General features: G+C 35.2%; 2 protein-coding genes across 3 annotated transcripts in view; one reads left to right on the top strand and one right to left on the bottom strand.

Annotated features, from left to right (window-relative positions):
* Positions 1–603: 603 nt before the first annotated feature.
* Positions 604–15,618, bottom strand: MYOT (myotilin). The gene is made up of 9 exons (XM_042936104.1): positions 14,832–15,618; positions 9,916–10,093; positions 8,924–9,028; positions 5,772–5,818; positions 4,874–5,006; positions 3,640–3,847; positions 1,604–1,769; positions 1,038–1,171; positions 604–812 (listed from the first exon to the last, which is right to left on the bottom strand). The coding sequence occupies exons 1-9, from the start codon at positions 15,185–15,187 to the stop codon at positions 640–642; spliced, it is 1,500 nt and encodes a 499-aa protein (XP_042792038.1). The 5' UTR covers positions 15,188–15,618; the 3' UTR covers positions 604–639.
* KLHL3 (kelch like family member 3) overlaps positions 3,819–19,285 on the top strand; it is a 280,869-nt gene continuing 265,402 nt past the window's right edge. The window contains exon 1 of one of the 2 annotated variants that reach the window (XM_042936026.1): positions 3,819–3,902. The gene's annotated coding sequence lies outside the window, so the exon portion shown is untranslated. Of the gene's footprint in view, positions 4,477–19,285 lie in introns of both variants that reach the window. The other variant, XM_042936017.1, reaches the window with a different exon arrangement.

The raw sequence follows: 19,285 nt of genomic DNA, 5'->3' as shown, positions 1-19,285 counted from the left end.
TGCCTAGCTGAATTTCAGGAGGAATTGGCTGAGCCTTAAATGAGCTTCATTAAGATACAGTTATAGAACATACTATTGTTGCTTTTCTGGAAATTGTTATTCTTAGGTTTTACTTGATGTTGTATAATATATAAACACCAAAAGTTACAAAGATCTAGACTTTTGTGAAGAGAAGACAAGTCTATTTTGAATATTTGAAATTTTATTCTCTTTTGACATTAAGCTTTGGAACACTCAGATAATCTATACCATGTTAGTATTCCTCTAAGAGAAAACGGGTAAAACAGTATTTAGAAAGCAGAACCAGTAAACCTTATTACAAGCATTAGATGTGCTTAAAAAGTTGATATTAATTCATAATCTGTAATTGTTAAATGTATATGACTTAAATGTTAAAATCTCACATTTTAAGATAGTCTTCTACAATTACAAACCCATATGCCCAGATTTTCCTTAGGCTTCGCAAACCAGAGAAGATAGAATGTGTAAGAGTCAAAGGATAAATATTATAAATATATATTAGTTATATTACTTAATTAAAGCCATAATCTGTTAATACAGCTATGGATTTATTTTAAATTTTAATTGAATATATTACTAATAGTGTAGTTGTTGTGTTTTCAAATGTTGGTAACCTCATTAAAGTTCTTCACTTTCATAGAGTCCAGATTGAGCTGCCAGACGCTGAAATTCTCCTTCAGGGTTAAAAGCTTGTTTCACATCCAAACCTTTACCGTTAAGTGCTAAATATTTGCTGAAAGTTGGTCGAACACGTAACTGCTTAGGAGCCGGAAGAGTTTGCCTTTGACGGACTGAAATAGATCAAAATAGAAGTTGATTCAGAAAACATGTTCTAAACAAATGGGTTGCTCTAGGTATTCAATATCAGACAGGACAAGAAAAAAAAAATCAGAACTGTTGGGGGAAAATCTCTCGTATTTTATACCATACGTTTTTATATTATGCTGAGATTGTGTTTCTTACTAAATCTTTCTGATTAAGTCCTTTATAACACTTGGGTTGATAGGGTGACATACCTGTAACATCTAATCTTGTGTTACATGTGGTCACTCCAGCTTCATTAACTGCAGACACAGTATACCACCCAGCATCTTTCTTGTTTACGTCTTTTATCAGTAAAGTGACTCTACCAGAGTTATCATGATATAAACTGGAAAGAAACAATAATAAAAAATTAAAGCGTAAGAATTAATTTTCCTGTGAAAGTTTATTTATGATGTCTGTGACCTAGAGTGCCAGACTGTAAGAAAATGAAGTATTTGGAAATTCTGAGCTGTACCTAGTCAGTGCCATGTAGCATTGGTTTTATTGAATTTAACCTCCCCCCCACTTAATTTTGTTTGTGTCATCATTTCCTTGAGCCATCTTTCTTTATTGTTAGTAAAAAGGTAAGTCCTGGCCTACTTTATGCCTTATGTTTTTGATTAGTGGAATCTGGTGTAATGAGGTTTATTACATTTCTCTGCATGTTTTAAAAACCAGACAAAGTGAGATTACAAATGCATGCCATTTATAATGCATTTCAAGTACAACTGGATTCATCCCAATAAACTAGAGTTATGTCTAAAAATACTTATCCTACCTTATTCGATCAGTGTTGAATTGTACCATTTCATTATTTCTTTTCCAGAAAATCTTTGGTGGAGGTACAGCTGAGATTTGGCATTCTAGCTTCACTGAGTCTCCCTCAAAAACTTTTTTGCTTTGTGGTTTGTAGATAAACATTGGTGCTCTTCTATGTTCTTTTGCTACATATTAATAAAAAATTCAGGTATTTGAAATATTATAAAAAGAAAATAAGCCAAGCCAAGGTATTATGAAATTTGTATGTTGATACAAAAGTTTTAAAAAACACAAGATTGGAAGCTTATGTTTTAGCATTATTTTAAACAACATAGAGTACTATTTTGCATTATTATACCATTTAGACTTCTAAAATAGTAATGTTGCATTGAATTTACAATCATGTTTCATCAAAGAATTTAAGTTATATTCTCATTTATGTCTCTTCTATAAGGAGGCAGCATGAATGGTGGCAAGACTAGACAGCCTACGTTCAAATTCTCTATTTGCCCCACCAGCCATGCCAAATGGGAAAGATTTGTTTAGTTTCTCTGAGGCTCAGTTTTATCTATTGTAAAATAATTACAGGTATAGTGACTGCTCTGCCTACCACACAAAATTACTGTGAGGATCAGCTGAGATAATGAATGAAGCAGCATTTTGTAAACTGTAAAATAGTATATAAATGTCAGTAATTATTACATCATTTCTTTAATTACCTGAAGGAAAAGAGGAAATGGTATCAGAATACTGTAACCCTAGCTTTTCTGAAGGAGAAATGAAATTTTCATTGGAAAATGAAATTGCCTGCCAAGGCCTCTTTCAACTCTAACATTAATAATATTTCTGGAGCTATTTGCACAAAAAGGATTTGCTCAAAGCTTAATCACTTGAATTGGATTTTTTTTTTGATTCCCTGATCACTCGGTTTTCCCTTAGACTGAGGCCCATTATTATATCATAGAATAATCTTAAAGGGTTTTTCACTGATTTGAATAGAATACAAAATCAAGGATATTGTTCATCCTTTAACTTGATCAAGATTTTATGTAATCAGCAGTAAATTATGTCAAAGTATCTTTTCTGCAGTATGCCATGGCTTAAACCATTACAAATGTAATATATATTTAAACCACTTAAATTGTAATATTTTTAAGTAGTATATAAGTTTTATAAGAAACTGCCTTACTGAAGACAAATTTGAGACAGTTTAGCCATACCTGTTTTTGAAAGCAAGTAGGTGTGTTTTTGTTATAAATAGAGACTAGTTTTCTATTAAACAACATCATCTGAGGCTAAAAGTTAACATTTATATCTCAGTTTTAAGTAATGTGTGGTCATGGCAATGCTGGAAAAATAACAATTAGACTGAAGTTTTTCACTATAATATCCTTTAGTTACATCTAGAAATGGTTACATCTAGAAATGCTTATATAGTTGACTCTTGAACAGTGCAGGGCATTGGGGCACCCCTCCACCCCACCGCCATGTAGTTGAAAGTCTGCACATAACTTTTGACTCCTGAAAAACTTAACTCCTAATAGCCTACTCTTAACTGGAAGCTTTACTGAGAATATGAACAGTCGATTAACACATATTTTCTGTGTTATATGTATTATATACTGTATTCTTATGATGAAGTAAATTAGAGAAAAGAAAATGTTACTTAAAAAATCATAAGCAGGTGACAATACTGTGTTATAAAAAATCTGCATGTAAATGGACATGCACTGCTCAAACCTATGTTGAATTGAGAGTCAACTGTACTGCCTCATTTGGTTTGTCTAAAATTGCACCATTTCTTTATTTCCTTTTGTGAAAAGCTTTGGTTATAGGTCTCTTGTTGAAGTTTCTCTGAGTTTCTCTCAAAAATGCTGTCTGCCCCCTCTCCCACCCTGTGACTTTTAGATAAAAATTGGCATTCTCCTGGGTTGTGTAGACATTGACCTTAAATATGAAGTCCTGTGGGATTTTCCTTTTTAACACTTGCTTTTTTTTTTTTTTTTAATACTGCTGGATTTTAAGGAACTCTTGAAGATCCCTCTGAAGGCTTACCCAGGACATCCAGCTGCACAGTAAAGGTGGCTTCTCCTGCTCTGTTCTTGGCAACACATGCATAGGCCCCTGCATCTGAAGCTCGGACCACTTCAAAGATGAGTGAATGAAAACCCTTTTCAGACACTATCATTTTGTGCAAGTCATCTGATTGAACTGGTCTTCCATTCAGATACCATGACACATCAGGAGCTGGCAGTCCGCTGACCTGGAAAGGAAGACACAAGAAGGAGATGACAGAATTTTAAATTATATCATCACTGGTACCTATTTGTCCATTTACAACTTTTGACAATTCTAGTATCTGAGTGGGTTTGTGATTGACAGTGCAAAGCAAGAGCTTAAAAAGGTGTTTGCTTTCAACAATGTTTAACAAAACAGTAGAAATTAAACTCTCGAAATCAATGTAGTATTTTCAGACTACATCAAACCACATCTAGCTCTTTCGTATGCACCATGAGGCCCTGTAAGATGCCTCAGTTACTATATTTAGAACATTAACTTACGTTATATAGGTCTCCCCAAGAAATATGAAGTGATACGGGTTTTTTTTGATAATGTGACTGCAGTTGAAGTCTCAGAGGGACATATGTGTGATGCTTGCTGATCTAATGGATGACTTTACCAAAGTAGAATGCTCTTGAACTGTAATTCTGGTGTTTAAATTCCAGTTTAAGTGTTTTCTTATAAACCTTAACAATTAAATCCATACATGGACTTTCATTCACAAGGAATCCAGAAAAACATTTTATAAGAAAAAGGTCTCCAAAATGAGAACAATAAAAATGTAGGTCTTTCTAAAGATCACTTCTAGCATGAAGATCTCTTCTACGCCAGGTGAGCAGGTTGGCTTGAATTTCTTAATGGAGAATACTGCTTTAGAAATCTTACTGGTTTGATAGCTTCACTTATGTATTTATTAGGGGGTAGGTACTATTGTGAGTACATTATGTCTATTTATTCAGTTAATTCTCATAACAGCCTTATGAGGTACATTTGTTACTCTGCCATACAGATAAGACAAAAGCACAGGAAGGTTCAGTGACTTAGGTTACGTAGCTGGAAAGTGGCAAAGCCAGGATTCAAACCCAGGTAAGCTTGGTTCCAGAATTTTTGTTCTTATCCACTATAAGTGCTGCTTGTTACAGTGTGTAACAGATTATGAGGAGGAAGAGGACACTTTTCAAAACAGTATCTTGTTGCTATTTTTCCTCCAATATTTTTGAACTCTTACTTTGAAGTCCATTCTGCAGAATCTTCCTTCTTCAATTGACATGTTCTCTGGCACTTGAATGAAACGAGGTGGGTAAAATTTCTCCTGGATTGCATCCTGATCATTCACATCTCCCCTTGAGGATGATCTGCTTCTACAAAAATATTTTAATAATCACTATACAGGAAAGTTGTCATTGTTCTTCCTTTTGCACAAATATAGTTTAGCCATCATATTGGAACCCTCAGAGTCTATGCTATTTAATGTGTCAGTGTAATAACAATAGAGAGAGGCGTATTTGAAGACTGTTAGAAATGGTAGCAATTTAGGAAGATCTGGTAGAAAATATACATCTTTACTTCTTTTATACATTGCTACAAATTGATGAAGAAACTGATCTATTAAAATGGAGAGTACCCCATGGACAATTCTTATCATATGCAATGATTTGGTAATTAGAATTGGGTTTTGTTTGTCATGAGATATTTGCTTAACGTGGACATGTGGTCCTGGCTTATTTGACCAAAACATATTAAAAACTTCTTCCGAGATAGTACTGACAATTAACAGATAAAAGAAGTTTTTTTACGTTTATTTTGAGAGACAGAGACTGCGTGAGTGGGGGTGGGGTAGACATGGAGAGAGAGAATCCTAAGCAGGCTCAGTGCTGCCAGTGCAGAGCCCAACGCAAGGGTCGAACTTATGAAACTGTGGGATCATGACCTTAACCGTGTGAGCCACCCAGGCACCCCAACAGATAAAAATTTTGATCATCTTCTCGGACATTAGAAAAGTCACATTGCTTTTTATAAAAGTTATGTAGGAGGCTTGAAGTCTTTGTAAATAATACAGTTTTAAGCTGAATATATTTTTGGTAGTAAAATAGATAGTTCTTCAAAAATAAAAAAAAATTTTGTACCTTACTTGTGATGTAGGAACTTGCAGTCGTGCGTGTTCTGAGTTGTGCTGTTTGAAATTAAAACAAGGTGAGAATGTTAATATGTGGTTACTACCTTGAAATGAAGCAGAATTAAGTAGTCATAGCTGAAATGAACATTTCTTTGTTGGCTGTATTTGTGCCTTCATGGTTAATTCCATGTACAGTTGATCCTTGAAATACACAGGTTTGAACTGCACAGGTTCACTTATATGTGGGTTTAAAAAAAATTTTTTTTAAGTTTATTCATTTTTGAGAGAGAGAGACAGAGCATGAGCAGGGGAGGGTCAGAGAGAAAGAGGGAGACACAGAATCCAAAGCAGGCTTCAGGCTCCAAGCTGTCAGCACAGAGCCCGAAGCAGGGCTAGAACTCCCGAACCATGAGATCATGACCCCAGCCGAAGTCAGACGCTTAACTGACTGAGCCACCCAGGAGCCCCTGTATATGGGTTTTTTTTAAGATAAAACATACTACAGTACTTTAAATGTATTTTGTCATCATTTTTTTCTAGCTTATTTTATTGTAAGAGTGTAGTATATAATACATATAGTGTACAAAATCTATGTTAATCTACGTATCAGTAAGGTTTCTGGTCAAAAGTAAGTTTTTAGTAGTTAAATTGTTGGAGAGTTAGAAGGTACAAGTGGATTTGAACTGTGTGGGGGGGGTCGGCACCCCTAACTCCTGCATTGTTCAAGGGTTAACTGTATTAAGTACTTACCGTATAGTGCACTAACTTTCTAATACTCTAGCAAGTAATCCCCTGAATTAATAGGACTATTTAACAGGTATGGTACATGAAAATTAGCTAGACGTTGAACTCATGGTAGTTCATTTTTCATATGACTACTTTACAACAAAGGGAGATGTGTTCCCCTGGTGTATTTGAAATGGGAACACATGGTACAGATTGTCCTTTAGTAAAACAGGAATAGACATGAAGTCACTTGTGTTGGCAGTAGATACAAGGTATTATGCCCACTGCTCAAAAGTGCACCAACAGCAGTAAACACATATTAGACTGGAAAATGCTTCTCTTTTTAGCCATGGCACAAAATCATGATGGACACCATGGAAGCTACGTGTAGAGCTCTGAGAAGGTTTGAAAAACAACATTAATTACTTCCTGGTTAATAAAAGTTTATTTAATTTAAGCAAACATCTTTTAGGATTTATATCTGAGTACCAGAAAATTATTTCCATTTGAGAATAAAACCAGAGATTGATGGAAATCCTAATTAATTGATCAAATACTTAAAGCTTATTTTGTGTATTTCACTGTGCTTGGCACAGCAGGGGAGACAAGTGAAAAATCTCTCCCTATCCAAATATCTGAAAAACACCTATAATCTGAGTATACATTACTTATTTTGTGATGAATATGTTTAATGTATTTGGTCATTTTAAAATAAAATTCTTACAACTCTAACTTTTTTTGGCTAGTCTTAAAGTTCTCTACACAGAATGTCAAAAGAACAATTCACTTCTCAGATCAACTAGTTTTTTTGGTAAAAAGTGAAAATAATTTAATTAAACCCAAAATATCCAAATTAAATTGTTTGCTTTTTCATATAGTAATGCTTTGAATATGTATATATTCATATTAAGAGGTGTAATATTTCAGTTTTATATAATTTGATAACATTTTTTATTGGAATGTTTGAAGTATACACAAAAATCTAAGATTTATCTTTTCAGATTTCATAATATGTTTTGCTGCTATCTATTTTCTTGGTACTGTTACCTTCATTTTAATGTTTTTAAAGAATGAATGAGAAAAATAATACATTCTTGCCCTTGAAATCATACACTGAATTTATAAGGTAAGCCATCAATATAACATTGTTTTGAGTAATTTCTACTAATAGAGGTAGGTTTGCATCCTATTCTTGCTGTAATCTGTACCAGTCCAGAGTAGGTGCTCCATGTAAATTAATTGAATGAATGAATATATGAACTGTTCATTAGCCAAAAAGAGGTTTAAGTTCTATTTTCAGTTTCTAGTTACTTGCACTGTTAGATCCTGCTCCATCCTTTTTAGTAGGTCTTGTTGCATTTAACAGAAACAAAAATCCTATTTTCAGTTTCCTGTACTTAGGATAGTAAGTCCTAAGGAGTCCTTAGGAGTCTTGGGTACCCTGTTTCGTCCCTTTGGTATCTAGTTTCTTGTGAACTTTTTGGGAAGAGATGAGAGGTAACTACAGAAGGAAGACAGGAGTAACCGTTCTGTCTCTCCAACTGAATATTTCTCTTTAGGGTTACATTTACGTGTTAGAATGAAGTTGATAAGCGTATGGGATATTCACTTTATTATTTTTTTTTTTTAATTTTTTTTTTTCAACGTTTTTTATTTATTTTTGGGACAGAGAGAGACAGAGCATGAACGGGGGAGGGGCAGAGAGAGAGGGAGACACAGAATCGGAAACAGGCTCCAGGCTCCGAGCCATCAGCCCAGAGCCTGACACGGGGCTCGAACTCACGGACCGCGAGATCGTGACCTGGCTGAAGTCGGACGCTTAACCGACTGCGCCACCCAGGCGCCTCATCACTTTATGCCCTCTATAAAGTTTATACGTTCGTGGAAAGGATCCTTTTGTTAATATCTGAGCCATTACTCCAGGCTTTTTGTTGTTGTTGTTGTTTGTTTTGTTTTTAATAAGCATTTTTGAATACAGAAACAAAGGGAATTGGATATTAGTTCCACAATTGTATTTTAAAACATTGAAATGATTAGGAGCTTATTATGAGAAAAGGTTATAATTACTTTGGTTTAGAGTTTTAACTTCTGTTAAAGATTTATAACTCATAAATTATCCATGTGGACATTGGAAAAAGAATTCTAGGTGTAATGGACCCCTAAATGTCCACATGCAGAGTGACAGTGTTAGCCTTCTGGTGTTTTGACTTTGTGACATTTCATATGCAGATATTAGAACACCAGAAAGTGGAGTAAAATTTTAAATTTCTCTCTATACATTTTGGCCCATCGTGGCCTCTCCTTTTTATATCTAATGGAGCATGGAAGTGATTGACTTTTGCTTCAAATGATACTTATTAGCATTTGGAAAAACAAACATTTAAAAATCACTCAAAAGAAAAATACTCCAGTTAGGTAAAGATTATTTTAATTTACCTGTGGTGAATCTTGTGCCTCACTGTCATTTTGAGCTTGAAACACAGCAGCTGCATTCTGTGGTCCTAGCAATCTGCGAGCCATCTTCTCCTCATATGTTAGCCGCTTTGAAGAAATCAGTCATTAAGGAGAAAGTAACGAGATTTAATAAAAGTTGTTTGTGCACCTTTACCTTAAAACCACCAAGAATGCTACCAAAGAAGTATAGTTCTGTCTAGTGAATTAGAGATAAATACTATGTTTTAAAACTTTTTTTCATTCAAAACATTTCCCTTCTGTTCTAGTGTCACTTTCACATCTGTAATATTCACTTCTGTTTTCCTCTTGCTCCTAGGAAAGGCAGGCATAATCCCCCTTAAGTAAGGCTCTCCCAAGTGAAGGGAAATTCTTCATGTTTTTTGTTTTGCATGTTTCCATTGACTCCATCTTTGAATATAGCACTGTATATCCTCACATTGAGAAATAACTTTTATTAAATGAACACTGAATATTTTGTTTAATTTCTGGTTTGAAAGCAGTCCATCTGATATGTTATATGTGTTTGGATTGAAGACATACAGTACTGTTTCAAAGATAAGTGACTAATACAGTGGGTACAGTAAGAGTTCTCTCATAAATATCATGGCTATTTGTCCAGTCATATACACCAAGGTACGTGAAGAAATCAAGGTGACTGACAATATCTCCTATTGTTTATTTGGTCATCAGACATATTTTATGTGAGAGTAATGCTTAAAGTGGAAAATCTTCAAATTTTTTTTTGCTTCATTCTTTTGTTTTTATATTGTTTTACATTCTTCTTTTGCATCCTTCTCTTACTACTGAAAACCAAGAGGTGATTTCATGCAGAATGTTTGGTATTGTATCCAAATATTCTCTTTTTAGATAATCCTATCCCTTGTGGATTATATGGACAAAGATTTGTGAGACAGAAAGGCAGAAATATTTTATAGTTTAATTGGCTTTTTATAGAAAATAGACATTTTGCTTACTTGATTTCCATTATGAAGAAGGCTGTCCTTGCATTTTAGCTTTCTCTCCAAATCTTGAATCAGAGCTTCTTTTGATCCTTGTATTTCATGGTCAGGAGTCCTTGGTGTGGGTTTATTAGCATTTGCATTTTGGGATGGTGTAGCACTTAGAGGTTGGCCAACTGAGGGTTGTTGATAGCTTTAAAAAGAGAAAAGTTTTTATTGAAGTTTTTATTTATTTAGGTAACCTCTATACCCAATGTGGGGCTCGAACTTAGGATCAAGAATTTATATACACAATGGAATACTACTTGGCAATGAGAAAGAATAAAATATGACCTTTTGTAGCAATGTGGATGGAACTGGAGAGTGTTATGCTAAGTGAAATAAGTCATACAGAGAAAGACACATACCGTATGTTTTCACTCTTATGTGGATCCTGAAAAACTTAATAGAAGACCATGGGGGAGGGGAAGGGGAAATAAAAAGTTAGAGAGGGAGGGAGGCAAACCATAAGAGACTCTTAAAAACTGAGAATAAGCTGAGGATTGATGGGAGGGGTGGGAGGGAGGGGAAAGTGTGTGATGGGCATTGAGGAGGGCACCTATTGGTATGAGCATTGGGTGTTGTATGGAAACCAATTTGACAATAAATTTCATATTAAAAAAAAAAAAAGAGTCATACGCTCTTCTGACTCCTGACTGAGCCAGCCAGGCACCCCAGAAAAAAAGATTTTTAAAACAGATCTTCAAAGTACAATGTGGTACTAAAATAGACTTGACCTCATTTTGTTAGTCACTTTTAGATAGTTGAATCTACCACCACTTAGTACTGGTAGTATTAGAGTTATTAAAAATACCAATTTCCTAATAATAGTCAAGAAGGATTTAATAAGAATGGTCACCAGCTTTTTTTTTTTTTTTTTTTTTTTTTTTTTTTAAGTCTTGCCAAATTAAAATTTAGTGACAGGAGGAACAAATTAGATTAGGTGTAAGAGGGATGTTTTTCCTTAAAGATCTGCCGTAAAGAATTGAGAGTAAGTCTAGTTACTGGCAGCTTGTGAGCCCTTCCAGTCTTGTAATTGAATTTGGTAAATTTGATTTGTGGGTAGATACTGTACTCAGTTCCCTGTGATCTCATGTTGATAGTTTGAAATTGATGGTGTTCGGAGTATCTACACCAGGGAAGTAGGTAAATACCACAAATCATGGCTCCTTTCTCCAGAGCTGTTAAACATTCTCTGGTATAATCACTGGCACTTAGCAAATATTCTTTTGCTTTGAATGGAGTGTACAGTTGTCATAGTCTCTGGCTTTCCTATTAATTTCCAGTTCCTTTTAATTTCCTATTTTACAAAATTCAAGTGTGGTACTATATAACAAATAGCTTTTACAGTAGCCGTGGCTTCTTCAACATTGCTAAAGTGATTTTTAGAGAAAGAAAGGAACGATTAGAGGAGGAAGGAGAAAGAAATGTAACCTGAATGAGAAGAGGGGTTTGGGGAAAAAGAAAGCAAATTTGAGTAGCAGTTGAAGAGTTTGGTTTACATCTGTATTTGAAGTTCTAATCTAAATTATCTGGAAAGATGTTCTTCCTTCTCTCTGAGTTCTCCTGTTGATTCTGATAGAGTATAGGAGTAGTACTTAGGAACTCCTGTATTAAATTTGTAAGGTAGCTTGCACTTTCACAGTTGTTTGTTCAGATTTCACCTAGTTTATTCATTTTGTGCCCTGCAAGTGTGCGTTTATATCTGTTGAATGTGGGAAAACTGGCCACTGTTTTCAGTGAGTATTTTAGTATTATCATAATAAACGTTCTCCAGTTATCAAGATGAGGCACCCTGGGTCTGTTCTCTGACCTGTTCCTGTTCAGATGTCCTCAAGGATCATTAACAAGAGCTTATAAGCTAAGTGGAAATGTATCTCTTCCAAGAGGAGCCAGAGTTTTAATTCTTGCAGGCTTTGGGGACTTGGTTAGTAATCTCTAGATTATAAACATACTCAAGTAAAAAAAGATGACTTATTACTCACCATTGTAATGTTTATTTTCACTAACACAGAGGCTGGGTATAGGGGATTCTTTATCACTTGAATGAGTGAATGTTTTTAATTTGATTCCGGATGCTCTGTATTGAAAGTGGTGGTGCACATTTCTCCTCCTTACATTACAGATATTCGGGGTTGTTTATATTAATCCTAAACTAAAAGTCTGATTTGTTCAGTTAAGTAAATAGCCAAATGAAATGTTTCAATAAATAGTTGTATTTGTGTTTTCAAATTTTATTTTATTTTATTTTATTTTATTTTATTTTATTTTATTTTATTTTATTTTATTTTATTTTATTTTATTTTATTTTATTTTATTTTATTTTTTTTTAAGTAGGCTTCATGTCCAGCATGGAGCCCAGCACTGGGCTTGAACTCAACAACCCTGAGATCAAGACCTGAGCTGAGACCCAGAGTTGGATGCTTAACTGACAGAGCCACCCAGGCACCCTGTTTTTTTTTTTTTTTTTCCCTTAAGATTGAATTTTCATGTCAAAGTGGTAAAATTCCTTTGTCTTAAAAATCTCCTATTTTTCCAACTATAAGGAGCTATAATAGCCTATTTTTTAAATGTTAGTCTACATCTTTATAAAAGTCACATGCTTGTTAAAGTGAATTAGAATTAAATAAGTCTGTTTTTTGACTGTTATAATGCAGTATATCTGAGAAATCCTGAAGGATTATCAAAATTGAGCCTGAGAATCACTGATGTGTATTTGACCCAGTCACTTTATTCAGTGAATACCCTTATCAGTTTACATAGCCTAAATGTAAGACGAGATATCTGCTCATATTTATAAACTCATATTCTTGCATTCTGCTTTATAGGTCTTTTTTTTTTTTTCTGTCATTACACTTGATCTTAGCCAAAAGGCCCAGAAGCGAATTTTTTTTTTCTATCATTTATCACCGAAATCCTTAATTTTGTTGTAGGTCATAAAACTGAATCACCAGGCAGGTAAGGCACACTTGCTGAATGTCACACAGCAAGCTTTTTGAATGGACTAATTAGAATTGGAGTTCTCCTCAAAGTCCAGTCTGTGGTTTGATTGACTGAATAAAATGTTTGCTTAAGGGTTTCCTACTGATGAAAAGCTAAATAAAGCTTTCAAAGCAATCTAGGTCAGAATCCAAGGGATTATTTTCGAAGGCAGGGCAAACTTAAACCCACCATAACAATGAGGGAGTTGTGCACAAATGTTCAAAGGGCCAGAGCTTTCCACCCCGTGCAGCTGGACACTGAATGGGTATCAAGTGGCTGTGGGAAGATTAAAAGAGTTATCTATGGTTGCTGCAAATGGAACAGCTAAAGCTGTATCTTTGATCCCTGGTTTGGGGACCTCCTATGCTTTATTTCTTATCCTCCATTTTTGCCTCTCTCTCTTAGTTCTGTGTACAGAGCTAGGAACATGGTTGAGGTTCACTAATACTTATTTGATGGCTCTCTTTTCTTAGCAGATATTTGGAATAGGATTGAAAGACTTTACTAAGAAAAATAGTAGAGTCAGAAAACGTTATTTTAGATTTAAAAATGCTCACGTAGGAAATTCGAAAAATAATGGAAAGCTAGATGGAAAATGATCATTTGGCTAGATTGTAACCAAGAAAAATCTACATTGTGTGTTAATGAGTGTAATGGGAATTTTGGAGGGAAGAGAAAGAGAGGGCTTAAAGTCTTCTTTAAAAACATATTAGGTCAAACCTATGAGGATGCCATTTTTGTAGGTGAAAAATAGTTGACTATCAGCCATTTCAAATGGTTCGTCCTAGTATCTGTAGGATTCTAACAAATGTTCTTGACTTTCCTCATTTTTGTTTTTTAAAATGTTGAAAATAAGTCTTTGCAGGTTGAATTGCTGTAGTCCATTGAACTTAATTTCCAGAGTTTTCACCAATAATAGAAATCTCTACAAAAATTAGCTTCTGGGGAATAGTGAGAGAAATTATCAAGAATCTAAGCAAATCTTTTGATAAGCCTGCAACAAAACATATTCCATCAGGCAGTTTTTCAGTTGCCTCAGATTTAATTATCTGATGTTTTAGCCAGGCAAGGGACAGGAAAACTGATAGCTCTCAGTTTGCATAAGCACAAAGTATTCAGTTCATGTTTTAAAAAAAGCACAACCACTGTGTCCTTATTCATATCAGGTTCTCCTAGGATAGTTTTAGGCTTTGGAAGTAGTACATGCTTGCATAAGGCTCCAGGTATTCTTCTCTTTATTTAGACAGGACAATCAGCTCAACTCATTTGAACAAAGTTTTTTTTTTAATTACCAAAGGAAACGCTAAGGTCATTTATCTATTCAAGCCTTTCTTATCATAGCAAGGAAAATTCATATACTTCACTATTTGAGTCCCAGATTTTCATTAATTTTTTTTTTTTTTTTTTAAGCCAAGTGGATGCTCAGGATCAGAAGGGAAAATGGATAGGAAGAAAAGACTAAGACTGAGAAGAAATTTAATAGTCTCTGCTTATGTGAGAGGAAATCCTAGCTGAGGAAGAGCAGACAGGTGTTCTTCATCTCAGCTGAGCCCAGAACGCGAGCAATTAAATTTATAGCATGATGATCTTAACTTAGAACTGGGAGAATAGTTCACTGTTCTTGAGTATATTAGAAATCTTCTTTTTTTGAAGATAGAAAATTATAAGTAATGTATGGGGTAATAGGTGATTTGGGTTTAGGATAGTCTGGACACTAGAGAATGGGTCAGATGACCTCTTACTGCCAGCCCCCTGGTTCAAGGTGTTTTAGGAGAATTATGAAAGAGACCTTGAGGTTTCATTGCCTTTCAAAATACTAAATAGTGAACTAGGGCATACTCCCCCACACTCCTTAGATACAAACTCAGTGTATATGCAGTATCTATTCATATATAAAAAAATATACTTACTTGGTGTCCACATTGGAAGGAATTTTACTGCTACTATAATCAGACTGTGATGGTAATATGGAGCTGAGGAAGCTGGCTGGGGACTGGTTATAGGTGGCTGTAACCCTTTGGCCTGGGTTGGAGGCAGCATGCTGCTGGGGAGAAGCAGGGAAAGCAGAGGAAGACATGGTGATGTGAGAGCTCACTGTTGAGGAGGCAGAAAATCTTTGCTCTGTGCATTGGCGGGGCTGGATGGTAATGGAAGACTGTTTGGTCTGACTAGAGTAGCTGGAGGTTTCTGGTCCAGGAGGTTGCAGTCTGGAGCCACATGGGTTTTGGGTTTGAATGAAGTGTTTTGGACGTTCGTAGTTAAACATGCTTAGCTGGTATATGGAAGATGAAGGCAATTTATTACTATAATGATTTGTTCCTCGAAGGGTGGGGTCCTGAATTTGGGGTGGCAAGCCTGGAATCACAGAAGATCTCAAGGAATCTGAAGCAACCGTGGTCTGCCCCTCCTTGTTGTGATCCTGGGAATACTGTGCTCCTGTCTTTGATGGAGTGGCCTCTTGAAGAATATTGTTCCTTCAAAAGGAGAAAATGATTCAATTACAGTATTTGCATAAAAAACAGTACTGTTTAACATCTTTAGGAGCATATGTGCTGTTTTGGGGGGAGGCTTAAATGCTTTCAAGGTCACCTCAAGGTGGACCTTTCCTGGCTTCTAGACTTCTTTTCTTTATCTCTGTCTTTGTACAAATGACTTTTCTCCTGAGAACAACAGCAACAAAAAAAGTATTCATTAATGTTGGTTTGCCTCTGGGTGATTCTTGAAGCATGCCCAGGGGCTTCAAGATACAGGAACACAAAGTTTGAGTTTGCCAAGTGACTATGAAAAGAAATACTGTGATGCTGCTCAATGTGATAATTTTATGGCCTTACGATTAGCCTTTGCCTAGGGGGTATAGTTCATTAACCACAGAGATTAATTATATTAATAATATTAATTATATTAATAATTATTTAAATTATTAGCAGTTAAATACCTAACTTGTCTGCTCCTTTTCAGTCTGAATTCTTCCCATTGCTCATGAAAACCAATGAGCAGCTCTTCTGATACACCACTTAATGAATGTCCTGGTGATCTGTGATGAATGATGTCTCAATTGATCAAGGGGAACAATATGCTTTTTTTTATAAGGAACAGTGAATGTCCATATTTACTCCTTCACTCTTTGGCAATTTCATAAAGTAGAGGGAACATGTATAATTCACTATTGTCAACTTTGAGTGTATTTTTTGTGGCTCGCTCTCAGGGTGCTGCCTCTTTTTCTCCCTTTGATTCCAAAATGACCATAGTACCAAACTAGAAGATAATTAAGGAGTATGTGTGTCTTTCTGTGTGTATATATCTTACTGACTATTCCAGAGCCATATATAAATTTTTTTATTATTTTTAGATTATACAATCTAGTTATTGGTGTTGATACTCTTAATTATTTAGATTTTTACTTTTTACTAGTTTTACCTATTTCATATGTATTTTAGACTAATTTTGAAATTATTTTAGCTTCTCTCTTTTTCTTTTGAAATGGAAGATGCTAATGTACAGAAGGAAGTAAGGCAATATGAAACTAGTGTATACCTCATCAAAAAAGAGGGATGCCATTTCTCTTACTTAGCTCTGCATTGATTCTTCTAACTTCCTGTAATGGACCCCATTTTTCCTTAGATGAATCATTTGCCCCTAAAATCAACCATGAAGGGTCATATTTGCCTCTGATTTCTTCCATTAGTATGGTAAATCTAATAAGCAGAACTATATACAGACATTACACACAGACTAGTTCAAAATACATTTAATATTACATAGTATAAGGCAACTCTAAGATAATGATAAATCAAACTATAACTGATACCAAGCTGTCATCATTGAAATGAAATCTTAAAATTGTTTAATTTCCTAGCTTGAAGAATGTATCATTTTTAATGAAAAATTTCAGACCAAATAACTTCATCCCAAGGCTGTACATATAGTTTAGAATTAAATTAAAACTAGCAGTTTTAGGGGTGCTTGGGTGGCTCAGTTGGTTGTGTCCAACTCTTGATTTCAGGTCAGGTCATTATCTCATGGTTTATGGGTTTGAGCCCCACTTCAGGCTCTGCACTCATAGTGCGGGGCCTGCCTGCTTGGGATTCTCTCTCTCTCCTCTCTACCCCTGTCCTGCTTGTCTGCATGCATGTGCATGTGTGCGTGCATGCTCTCAGAGTAAAAAAATTAAAAAAAACCCCAAACAAACAAACAAACCTAAAGGTTTTAGGAAAGAACAAATGCAACTCAACAGCCAAGAGAACGATTCTGTTGAGAAAGAACACTTAAAAAGCCATATATTCCTTAATTTCAAGTTTATGAACACAAACATGTTCAACCAGAGTGCATTTTAGTAAATAACTGTATTAGGCCTTTACACTGTTGGAGGAAAACATCTAAAAGGAAGCTTTAATTAGATCTTCTCAAGGACTCTATTTGAAGGCAAGTAATTTTGTAGTTATGGGCTTATTCATTACATTGCAGAATTGAATCCAAATTTAGTTCTTAAATTCCTTTTTAGGAAGGCAAATTATTCAGATTCATTTCAAATGGCAAGTGATAAACTGTGTAACAAATAGCCAGTAGATATTTTCCAGAAAGTTCCCTGTTTTTCCTTACATATATTTTTAAAATGTCACCAATCTTGTACATTTTGGTATCGGTCTTCATAGTTAACAATTACCGTTACTTTTCAAAGCTCAGTTAAGAATATATTCTTTCAAAAGTTCCATTTTACTCATGTCTCAACAAAATTTTATAGAGATGTTCAAATAGATAACTCTGAAAAGTTTTTCTTTATGTTTGTAGTTACTGTTCAACAGGTTAATTTTATAAGAGGTTCTCTTACTTGGCAGTATCATTTTATTCCAAGTAATGTTAAATAAATTTCAAAGATTTTATAAGTAAAATACTATGCAGCTCCTATTTAAAAAATCCTAACTTTTTTTTTCTCTCTCTGATATAGTACAGACAGACTTGCACAAACAACTGATTGAGGATATTTTAAAGCTCTAGAACATCACCACAGTTATAATCACGCCAAGTATCCCTTTTCAAGGAAAAATGATGATCTAAAAATATTAACACACAACTATCTTGCCTTGTACCCTTTCTATAATACCTTCCAGTTTCAGTGGAATGAATAGGTTACTTCCTTATTAAATATTTGTATAATAACATTATAATGTTACTTGCACACTTTTTATGTGAAGTTGATTTTTGTACACATTCCTCTGATTTGGACAAAAAACCAAAACCCAAAACTGTAGCAGAAATAAAGGTGGGACTTACCCGTCGTTCCAGAGGGTGCCAGCTGGGTTTAACCCACTATTGAAGGGAAGGAAGAGGCATCCCCTTCCCTCACAGACTAATCTAGTGGCTCTGTGCTTAGTATTATAGCACCACTGACTTTTATCAGCTGCCAAACAGTGACATCTGATGTGCTTGCCTGTCCATCTACCTATGCTGGCATGTCAAAGTAAGAGTCCACAATCTAAACAATATCTCAGATGTCTTAGTGATATTTAAGGAGTGGGATTACATGAGCTTCTCTTGGAGGCATCTTTATTTTAGATGTGAATTTTGACTGTGAGCTTTAGCAAGCTCATGCAGGAGGAAGAGCAATGAATTGGGAAATGGAAAAAAGTATAAAGCAAACTCAATTTCTTTATTGTGGTGGGGGCTTTGAATGTTCCCTGTTTGAGAAAGAAGGACTGAAAGGGAAACCATATCCTAAGACTGACATTCCATCCAGTAAAAATTCTCCAGAAGTAAGATTAGTGATGGATGGCGTCCAAACTGATTTGTATTGGATAGTTGTTCATCTGAAGGCCCCCCCCCCCTTTTTCCCCCTCTTGCCAAATAGAAGCAGGGGTGGAGCTGAGTTCAAGCAGTTTGTTTCAAGAGACAGGGTGTGGTCTGGGTAAAGGCGAGAGAGCAGGTGATGATGACGTTTCTGGGAAGGTGGGGAGGTGGAAAAAGATGATTTGGTTTCTTAGCAAGTTTTCTGACTCTGTACGGCATATTCCTCATTGACCTTGTTCTTTTATTCTTAAAGAGTTGGAAACACTTAAGAAATTACCAAAGAAACAGTCTGTACTTTTAGGGCTTTATGCCGTCAACTCTCATTTCTTCATCTCCCTTAACTCCTAACAGTTACGCAGTTTCCTTTGTCTTTTCACTAAGAAAACTATCTTGGTATTTAGGTTTCCATTTTTGTGCAGGGAAGTAAATAATTATAGAGGAAGAAGCCTTCAAATCAACAACAGAACTGGTAAAAAGGAGTAGGTGACATGAGGATCAGGTCCGTTGAGTGGAATTATCCCCATTTAGTTGGTTTCCATTATGGTATGTTTCTATTGGCCTAAAGCATATCTATTCATTA

The sequence above is a fragment of the Panthera leo genome, chromosome A1 (genome assembly GCF_018350215.1).
Source record: "Panthera leo isolate Ple1 chromosome A1, P.leo_Ple1_pat1.1, whole genome shotgun sequence".
In the NCBI taxonomy this organism is placed as follows: Eukaryota; Metazoa; Chordata; class Mammalia; order Carnivora; family Felidae; genus Panthera; species Panthera leo.
Note: the sequence above shows the minus strand (reverse complement) of the source record. Positions and strands in the feature narration are given on the sequence as shown.

Excerpts from the sequence above, each read along its gene's own strand:
- MYOT (XM_042936104.1), bottom strand. The coding sequence starts at position 15,187 with ATGTTTAACTACGAACGTCCAAAACACTTCATTCAAACCCAAAACCCA. Across the intron at positions 9,029-9,915 it reads TTCTTCATAATGGAAATCAA|CGGCTAACATATGAGGAGAA; the intron begins GTAAGCAAAATG and ends ATTTCTTCAAAG. Across the intron at positions 5,007-5,771 it reads GTTCCTACATCACAAGTAAG|AAGCAGATCATCCTCAAGGG; the intron begins GTACAAAATTTT and ends ATATTTTTGTAG.